The sequence below is a fragment of the Triticum dicoccoides genome, chromosome 5B (assembly GCF_002162155.2).
Source record: "Triticum dicoccoides isolate Atlit2015 ecotype Zavitan chromosome 5B, WEW_v2.0, whole genome shotgun sequence".
NCBI lineage: Eukaryota > Viridiplantae > Streptophyta > Magnoliopsida > Poales > Poaceae > Triticum > Triticum dicoccoides.
Window position 1 is genome coordinate 148,469,668 of NC_041389.1, and position 10,447 is coordinate 148,480,114.

At 48.0% G+C, this 10,447-nt stretch overlaps 1 protein-coding gene and 1 pseudogene across 1 annotated transcript; both read left to right on the forward strand.

The window, feature by feature from the left end:
* Positions 1 to 5,038: 5,038 nt before the first annotated feature.
* LOC119307916 lies at positions 5,039 to 7,265 on the forward strand (annotated as a pseudogene).
* Positions 7,266 to 7,656: 391 nt separating this feature from the next.
* On the forward strand, positions 7,657 to 8,995 carry LOC119307917. Its single transcript, XM_037584014.1, has 2 exons — positions 7,657 to 8,410; positions 8,538 to 8,995. Exons 1-2 carry the CDS (start codon positions 7,889 to 7,891, stop codon positions 8,799 to 8,801), a joined length of 786 nt encoding a protein of 261 aa, XP_037439911.1. The 5' UTR covers positions 7,657 to 7,888; the 3' UTR covers positions 8,802 to 8,995.
* Positions 8,996 to 10,447: the final 1,452 nt, after the last annotated feature.

Here is a 10,447-nt window from a genome sequence, read left to right on the forward strand (position 1 = left end):
CTTGGTCGTGCACTGTAGTTATCTCGCGGGCACCCTCCAGGTCAACCCGACTCCACATCACTCTTCACATTTCTCTCGCGGGTACCCCACGGAGCTGACCCGACTTCATCATGGTTCTGTGGTAAGGTCAAAGTAATCATGTGTCCAAAACAGCAAGGGGGGAAACCCAAGGAATCACCCTCGATGGATTCCCACTCGATGTAACCATAGGTGGACTTGGAGGAATCACCCTCTAAGACCACGACCAATTAGCTACACTACAAAGTTAACATCATAAGTGTTACACAAGGTATCAACCTCGGCACTCGATAGTATCCATGTAGTGTCGTACAACTACATGGGGCTGATGTGCTGTGTCGGGCTCTGGACGTTGATCGAGTCATCGATCATCACGTGGGGGCAACTGGGACTAGGTGAGGCGTCATTGGTGGATCACTAACCAATATATACTAAGCAGTTAGGATAAGCAGGTAAGGTAACAATTGCAGGTTACAAAATCAGGTTATGCATTAGAATAGGATCGTACAAGAGCAGTAGCAGTTCTAATGCAAGCATGAGAGGGCAAGAAATGGGCGATATCGGAATGATCAAGGGGAGGGTTGCTTGCGTGGAAGCTCTGCTGAAAAGGAAGAAGGGTCACCGGTGACGTAGTCGATCACAGGGGCAATATCGGTCTCGGGGTCTACTTGAGAGAAGAGGGGGAAATAGTAAATATAATGCAAACAGATGCATCACTAAGCATGACATGACAATATGCAGAGCTAGGGGTGATCTAACACGGTACTACGTGTTGCAGACGAAGAGGGAAAACATCCGGAGGGGTTTTCTCGGTATTCGGTATTTTCCGGACAAATGAAAAGAGGGGAACGGTTCCATATTTGCAATGTTAGAGAGGTGTGACAGATGAACGGATTGCATATTCGGATTCCATGGATTTTTCTGAGCAATTTTCATATATAAATTATTTTTATCTGACTTACAGTTTATTTTATATGATTTTTTAAAGATTTAATCATTTTTTGAAATTATTACTATTTAAATTAATTTTAAAAATAAATAAATAACTAAATGCTATGGATACACAAAAGTGTACCCAGAAGTGTGCACATGAGCTAGACAGGTGGGATAGTTGACTAAGTCAACTGCGCAGTCAGCAGAGGCTGACTCGTGGGCCAGCTGCCCAGTCAGCAGGCTGACTAGACAGCCTTATCCACTGGAACAGTGTGCTGGGCCCGCGTGTCAGTGAGATAGAACTAACCAGAACTTATTTAAACTAAACAGAGATTAGTTAGCGGTAGACCCAGCGTGTCAGTGGGAGAGCTAGTGAACAGGCTAGGTTAATTCTAATTAACACTAATTAGCTATGTTGTGGCACACATGTCAGCGGCAGGGGGGGCACAGTCAGCATAGTTGACCGGGTTAACGCGGTCAACTAGGGCCAGGGGCCCATTGGCAGTTACCCAGGTGGGCCCCAACGGCAGGCCACGTCGGAGGGCGCCGCCGGAGAGCCTTCGGCGACCTGTCCCGCGGTGGTTCTTCGCCGGAATGGGGCGGGATTCGGCCCCCGGCCTTCGTTTGACGCGCAGAAGGGCGCGTTGGGTCGAGGGCGGTGAGCCACGTCGGGTGGTGGCTGTTGCACGACCGGAGGTAGCAGGGAGTCACGTCGGCGGCGAGCCTAGGTGGAGGCCGTGGCTCGGGCTCGACGGAGTCGAAGCCACGGGCGCGCACACGGAGAACAGGGGGCTAGAGGCACCCAGGAAGCACGGCGGAGACGACGGGCGCACGTGTGTGGCCAACAGGTCACCGGAGTGACGCAACCAACAGTGCGGCGCCATGCTTCGGTCATGGCGGTCGGGGCTCGAGGGGCGACGACATACGGTGATGGAACGAGACGGGAACAAGGGGATTTTCGCGGGGGCGGGGGCTCACGGCGCATCCGTAGCAGTCGTCGGTGAGGTCGGGGAGGCGTTGTGGACGGTGAATCGGCGACGGCCTCCGATGGCCGAAGGTGGGGAAGACGAGCGGGGCGACAGGCTGGGGGAAGCTCCGGCTTGATCTGGAGTTGCAGGCGATGAAGAAGACCACGACCACCCTCCTGGACATCCACTGCCACGCGGGATGGTCTCGGAGCGTGTGCACGGCCATGGCGCGGCGACAGCTGTGGTGGCTTCGAAGAAAAAGGAAGGGGGCGAGACGAGGGAGAGGGATGGGGGGTCTAGGGTTTGTGGGGGAGAAGGGGGCGGCCTTATCTGCCCTGCGGCGCCTGTAGCAACCCGGGTAGCGAGCTGGCGCGGCGGGGACGAGCTCTGCCTCGGTCGCCCTCGACAGGTGGAGGAGGGAGGTATAGGACGACGGGGGGAGGCAGGCTGGGCCGAGCCGGTCCGGGCCTGTCCCTGCGGCCTAAGGCCCAGGGGTAGAGGCCTTTTATTTTATTTTTACTATTTTCTTTTTCTTTTAAGTTTTGTATTGTCTTTAGCCACTAATTGGCTTTTGTAAAACATGTAACTAGTCCCACAAGTTACATTTCAATAGATAGCACTCCCAGAAAAAGTTTGGGGGCAAACAAAATAGTTTTGAAAATTTCTATAATTTTGAAAATTAATAAATATTTGGCTTCTGTTTTAATTATTTTAGGTCACTTAAAGACTTTATAAAAAGTTTATTTAACCATGAAAATTACTCTTTGATTATTTTAAGTACAATGAACATTTTTATCTTGTTGTTTTAATAAATATTGTTTTTACTTTATTTTAAATTTGAGTTTGATTTGAATTTTGATCAAGTGACAAATGGGTTAGTGAAAAGGTCATGACATGGCACCATTAGAGGCAGATTACTGTAGCTTGACACTGGGGGTGTTACAACGCCGCCATCGCTTCTCTGTAGTGTGCGGGTTCATCTTCTTCTAAGATGAATACTTCATTATGAAACCATTCAGGAGGTTTGATAACTCTTCCTGGCCTGCGCGGTTCAGTTACAGTTTTAACCGGAGTTACTACAACGGGAGTAGTAACTTCTGATTCAATTGCGTGGATAACTTCTGGAACAGATTCCATTTTGTTAGTCCTGATCACTTCTGAAGATTCAGTAATCTCATCAAGTTGTACTGTCCTCCCACTTACTTCTTTAGCGAGAAACTCCTTCTCTAGAAAGTGTCCATTCTTAGCGGCAAACACTTTGTCTTCCTACTTTTGGTAGAAGGAATACCCTATTGTTTCTTTGGGATAACCTACAAAATAACATTTGTCTACCTTGGGATTGAGCTTATTTGGCTGTAAACGTTTTACATAAGTCTCGCAACCCCAAATCTTGAGATGCGACAGATTGGGTTTCTTCCTATTCCATAACTCATATGGTTTCGTCTCAACAGACTTAGACGGTGCTCTGTTTAGTGTTTATGTTGTTGTTTCAAGTGCATATCCCCAGAATGATAACAACAGATCGGTAAACGACATCATTGACCTCACCATGTCTAGCAAGGTACGGTTACACCTTTCTGATACTGCATTTCTCTGTAGAGTTCCAGGAGGAGTAAGTTGTGAGATAATGTCACAATCACTTAGATGTTTGTTAAACTCATGACTCAGATATTAGATGCAAGGTATGGCACTGCCCATACAACAATGGACTTGTTGATCCTCGTTCAATCTGATTCTTATTGAAGCTCTATCTACCAACCGATGGTACTCTTTTCCGGTTGGCGTATGGTCATTTAGCAGCTGAGATTAAGGCCCTTATCAAAGGGAGGGAGTTTGTTCCATTGAAAATTAGAAGAGAACAAAACAAGGTAGCAATTCGATTGGTTGTTTACAATCATACAAGTTTTGCATGGCTGTTTGGATGAACAAAGGTCCTCAATGTGTTGAGGAATTGTTGCCTCTGGATTGTAAACCCTGTTACATTGGAATGAAACTCCCCTTTTCCTCGTAATTTTCTTTTCTAGCATCATGGCAGCGTGAATGACCACAATTCTGGGACTAATAATGTTGATGAAAGTCATCAGTGATGTTCTATAATTGATCTATCTATTTAGGCTTTATGTGCTGATGTCCTTGTTTAGGTGAACCATTTGTTATGTCTACTTTAAACCATTTACTATGTTTCAATTTGAATTTGAATTTCAAATCAAATTTTCAAAATCATGTATTTGAAATGAGTATCAAGTATGTGTGTCAAAAATAATATTATTTGAATTATTATGATGAATAGTATATGCATGCATGTGCATTTGTATGGTTGTTTAATGGAAACTAGAAAAAACGATTTTTGGGAGAGATGTTTTATGAGAACTGAGAGAACACCTCACCTATTAAGTTTTTTCATAATTTTTATGAACATCCCACAAAAATAGTTTACGGGATATTTTGCAGGGAACGTTGAGATGCTCTGAGAGCATCTACAGCCGGCCACCCCAAAGCCGCCTCAAACGCCCGAGCAAGCCGCCCGGTCACTGCCGGTCATGAAATTTCGACTCAGACGGGCTCCTTAAACGGGCCTTAAACGCCCGGACTGACTGGCACCCCTCATATCCAACCCAAATATGAAGCGGATGCGCGTCCGCCGACCTTGCTGCAGGTCGTAGCGGTCCCACATGCAGCGATAAAAGCTCCTCCTTCTTTCATCGATGCACCCAAAATTTAGTCCCACATCACCACGCGAGGCGGACGCCGACCGACTTAAATAGCCGCACCGGCGGATGTCGGCAAACTTGTGTGTTGTTGCGTAGGTCTATTTATTCTTGTGTGAACGAGATAACTTACACTAGATTGCATTCATCGACCGATAATTGTTCATCGAGTGTCAACGTCTGTTCATGTATATTGGTACCCTACTACAATAATAATAGATTTTTATTACACACTGTAAAAATCAACATGTACTCAAACGGGCTTCTTTACTGTAAAAATATCAACATGCATGTCTGACCCATATCCAAATCCATATCCACTTATCCTTATCCAGATGCGGACCTATAAAAAATGCAATATGCATGTCTGACATGTTTATGCACTGTAGCCATTTCTCAGAGTAGGGCTAGTACTAGTACACTGTAGTATTATATTAGTACCAAGATCACATGTCTGCAACACTATTAATTCAGAATTCGTCGACAAGGTGCGGAAAACCGAAGACAGACACACGTGAAAAAGAAAGCGCTAGAAAGATGGCGAGTGGACACACAACAGCTGCATCCGTCCGCGGGCCCCGCTTCGCCGGCGCCGGCCGCCGCGGCCGCCTTACTCCCAGTAGCCGAGCCTTCCTGCCCCCGAGGTCTCCTCTCCCCCTTTCAGTTTACTTCTGCAGTTCTTGGAACTTCCGTTCTCGATCAACACTTCACATTTACTAGCTAAGATCATGTTTAAAATTTACACACTGATCTAAGTTCCCAGTGATTTTGAAGGTTACCGGTGAATTTTATATAGCAATGAGATTTCAGTCAGTTCGAGCCAATTCAACTCCAGATCTAAGTGCCTTAGTTAAGTACAGGAGTAATGGATAATAGACAGTTCAGTTGTAGCCAATTCAACTCCAGATCTAAATGTATCGAGTTCTAGTCATCTAGTGTGCCCACCCAAGCTAATCTCTGTTCCAGCAAGTGCTAACTAACTGTATCTAGTGTATGCAGCCAAATTGATCTCAGTTCTACCAAGTGCTAACTGTATCTACCGTTGTATCCAGACAATTCAGTCGTGAAAGATATAAACAAAATGCACCAGAGCAACTATGGAATTGGAGGATTCTCGCATATAACCGTTGCGGGCGCGCTAGCTCACGGCATGAAGGAGGTGAGCAATCAATCCAGGAACCAAACTGTACCTTGCTTTTCCATTCCTTGGTCTATGAAGTTACGCAAACCTTTACTTGGATGTACCTCATGTATAGATATGGTTTCTTTGGTTCATCTATATTGGACAATGTGTCCATCTAGATGGAGCTGTTCTTTCTTGCTTATTATGTGAAATGCTTTCCTCTAGGTGGAGGTGTGGCTCCAAACAATTAGTGCGGGCCAGAGGACACCGATCCACAGACACTCGTGTGAGGAGGTCTTTGTTGTCCTCAAAGGGAGAGGCACTCTCTTGCTGGGGTCGACCTCACTGCCGTACCCGGGAACGCCTCAGGAGATTCCTGTCTTTCAGAATAGCACATTCACAGTTCCTGTAAATGATCCACACCAGGTAAAGATGATGGATGGCTGCCATCATTATTCAGCACACTCGTAGTCATGAAACCATCGCTAGATTTTAAGATTATGCATGGGAATCCATTTGCATGCTAGTGCTTACACCATGCCCCTTTTGATTGCAGGTTTGGAATTCTGATGAACATGAAGATTTACAGGTGCTTGTGATCATATCGCGCCCACCTGTGAAGATGTATGTATACCTTGCTTGAATGTCTTAACCTATAGTAGTTGACAACATAAACTGAATTGATTTGTCCATACCCATCACTGTAGAGTAACTTGTGTTGGGTGCTATACACACATGTTGTCAAAATCAATTTTATCCCCCAAACCGCTGCTTGTTCAGTACTGAGAAAAAAAACAGTTTCAAAGGTGGGAAAATGGCATAGTGTTTTATTTTTGACAATTTTCTTCCTTTAAAATCCAACATTTGGAGTTCGAACACAATCTAAGTACCAAGAACCTTTTCATATCTCCTCATAAGTAGAACAAAACATCGATGACTTAATTTCCAAATATCACAAAGTAAATACCCGTAACTTGAAATGAACATGAAACACTGTCACAGATCGCTCGACAGCCCCTCCACGAATCTTCCTGTGATGTTGTGTCCAGTTGTCACACATTTTACATGTTAATTAGATATGAACGATGCATCTATGGATGTCAAATACTACTCTAGTGTTTTTTGATATTGGAAATGTTGCGTGTTGTAGATTTCTGTATGAAGATTGGAGTATGGCTCACACGGCAGCGAAGTTGAAGTTCCCCTTCGTCTGGGATGAGGACTGCTTAGACGCACCTAAAGATGAACTGTAGGTTGGAATGTGCTCACATGGCAGCGCATCGGCCTCGGTCAGCGTACTGATGAAGTGCGGTGTACAGCTTGCCTGCCTCCTAAATAATGCGCATGTCTGTAACATCCTTTCTCTTGGAACAACATTTTCGTCACGGATTATGTACTTGAGAGCATGAAGCAGCCTTCTGCAGCAAGAACTATTTCCAAATTTTGAATTACCACTGTATTCTAGTACTAGTAGACTGCAAGCGTCGCTGATCTTGGTCAGAGGGTCATTGTTCAGCAGATTTGGTGTTGATTCCCGAACAAAATTTTCAACTCTGCATCCTATGGCTCACATGAGTGAATCTAATCCCTTCAACATGGTAAACGGCCACGAAGCAATTATAGAGCATAAATTAGTCAAGAGTGGTATCCTGATCTGCAGTCACGGGCAGCAGGCGCCAGCCCCCGGCAGAACACCGCCGCGCGCGCGAGAACGGCAAGTACGCCCCGCCGCCACCTTCCCTGGGGACCACGCGGGCTTCGCCTGTGTCCCCTCCGGCGGCGGCGAAGCGGGGGAGGAGCGTGGAGGGGCGGCTGGCGCGGTTAGGGTTAGGGGCGGGGAGGGCTGCAGTCACCTACAGTACTTACTATAGAGCATAAATTAGTCAAGAGTGGTATCCTGATTGATATATAGCGAAAAGAAGTCAGACTAGCCTGAAGAGTTGGAATGGCATTGCAAAGCTTAAACGAGCGACTTCTTGGCCCCCAAGTAATCTGGGCTCTCAAGTAGTGTTCCAGTCGGCGATTCGATCGGCTCATATTAGCTGTGCCCCTTTGCCAAATCACACCGGCACGGGCACGGGAACCAAGGGACCATTCGTTTGCGTTTGCGGAGCAGAGCAGTGCGGACTGCGGAGGGCATGGAAGCCTCGCGGTTCGGCTTCGGCCGCGACATGGCGGCGGCGTTCAAGTTCGACCCCACCGACGCCGACATCGTCGCCTCCTACCTCCTCCCCCGCGCGGTCGGCCTCGACAAGCCCCACGGCCACGGGCGCGCCGTCATCGACGACGACCCCATGAGCCTCCCGCCGTGGGACCTCATGGAGAAGCACAACCACGGGACCAGCGACCAGGCCTTCTTCTTCGGGCCTCCCAGGAACGGGGGCCGCGTCAAGCGCGTCGTCAAGGGCGGCGGCATGTGGCAAGGGCAGAATGGCAGGGTCGGGACCGTCACCCTGTTCTGCGATGGCGCCGGCGAGGTGGACATCAGCTACAGGAGGTACGACCTCACCTACAAGCGCGCGGGGAACAAGGACCCCAGCGGCTGGGTCATGAGCGAGTACCAGATCACCTCGCCTCCGCTCTTGAGCACGGTGCTCACCCGCATCGGATTGACCGTCGCCGCCGGGGAGCAGAGGAAGCGACAGCCGGCCGACCAGGAGGTGCGTAAGGATCGACGCGTTGCGTGCGTGCGTTGGGGGAACTTGGGGCCGAATTCGTCCCTGATTTAGTGATTTGGGGATCCGTTAACTGAAGGTGTTGGTTCTTCTCCTTCTTCTTCTTCTCCAGGCGTTTGCTCAGCAGGGCCCTGACAAGGTGCTGGCCGTCGCAGCCGCTGCCGCCGCCGCCGAACATCAACGGGTGTCACCACCGCCATTGAAGTCAGGCCCTGACGCGCAAGCTGACGATGGTGCTCTCTACCATGACGATACTAGCGTCACCGGCGTGGAGGAGAACGGTGGGCACTACACTGTTCCGCTTCTGCTCAACGGCCAAGAGTACTACAAGGACAAGAGCCGCGTCAAACGCAAACGGCGGCGATATGGGGCATGAGCCATCCTGATCGAACCTGAATCCAATCGGGAGAAGCCCGCCCGTACATTTGGATCACGGAATAGCATGTATGTCATCCGTTTCTAACATTGTTTTTGTGGATCCTTGGTTCTTGACATTCCTGGGTTTTTAATCGGGAAGGATATATGGCCTGATTTTGAGACACGATATCGATCATGTTGGGTCCTGGGTCATGTCGATGGATTGCTTTTTGAGACCGTCCCGGGTCATGTTGGGTCGTGGGACGTGGTTTGGTGTTCTTCTCTTTTTTGGGATTATTAATAGCACATTAGGCTACACCTGACTACTACCTCCGTCATGGTTTATTGGTCTACATTATGTATTGTGTCAAATTTTAACTATAGATTATGTTTATGCATGTTACCAAAAATTATATCATTGAAAATTTCAAATACGAATCCAACGATGTAATTGATTTCTGTTGACATGTGACCGAATTTCGTGTTTTGACCCTTTTTGGTAAAAAATTCAAGATCTGACCTCGGTTGCAAAAAAATTCAGGATTTGACCCTTTTGCTACCGCCAGGGCCTCTGGCGGTAGGGTTAGACAGCCTACCGCCACGTCCCATGGCGGTAGGGTGCGACGGAGGGGGACGGCGGCCGTTTGACTGCGCTGACGTGGATAAGTACCTACCGCCAGGAGGCCTGGCGGTAGGCTGTCTAAACCTACCGCCAGAGCACCTGGCGGTAGGGTGTAGCAGGGTTTTGCCGTACAAACCTTCTGTAACGAAATGTGCAGTGGACCTGGCGGTAGGTGCACCCTACCGCCATGGGTCCTGGCGGTAGGCTGTGCGACCCTACCGCCAGAGCCCATGGCGGTAGGGTCCTGTGTTTTCCAGTGTAATGTTTCTGTAACAAAGAATGGAAGGGCCCTGGCGGTAGGTGCGCCCTACCGCCAAGGGGGCTGGCGGTAGGCTGTGTGAACCTACCGCCATGGTCCTTGGCGGTAGGGTCCTGTGTTTTGTTGTTTCTAGTTTATTTGGTTGTTTGTTTTTGAATGCAATATGACAGCAATATACAGCAAGTTCTACAAATATGACAGCAATCACAAATTTTAAACAATTAAACTTGGGCATCACATAGATCAACTTTTAGATAACTTGTGCATATAACATTTCAAACGAACTTCAACGGAGTTCCACATAGTAGCAAACACATAGATCCACAAATAGCAAACACATAGTTTCACGTAGTTTCATAACCACTAGACAAGTTCAACCAAACTAAAAGAGCCAAGTATCGAAGAGCATAATCAGTTGCTCCTTCCCCTCTTGGAGGTACGGTCCTCGTTACTCTTTATACGAGTCTCTTCGGTCTTCTTCTTGGGCCGTCGAGGAACCGGTCTCTGGAAAGGGTCCGGACTAAGCAAATCCTTCTTCTTCGGATTCGTCTTCTTCGGCAGCTGAGATGCTTGAGATGTTTGAGTTGGTGGAGGTCCATAATCTTCATCGTACTACTCCTCCTCCTCCCCTTCTTCATATGTGGCCTCCTCCTCCTCCTCCTCCTCCTCCTCATCCTCCTCCTCCTCCTCCTCCTCCCCAACCAACCTAGACGACGAGGGAGCATGGCTCGATGAGCCGATGAGACCCTATGTGGCTACAGGCTGATAAGCTTCAACTGACCCA

What these genes read in the sequence shown, in the direction of transcription:
- LOC119307917 (XM_037584014.1), top strand. Translation starts at nt 7,889, where the DNA reads ATGGAAGCCTCGCGGTTCGGCTTCGGCCGCGACATGGCGGCGGCGTTC. An exon ending in GACAGCCGGCCGACCAGGAG is followed by an intron (nt 8,411 to 8,537) that starts GTGCGTAAGGAT and finishes CTTCTTCTCCAG; the next exon opens with GCGTTTGCTCAGCAGGGCCC.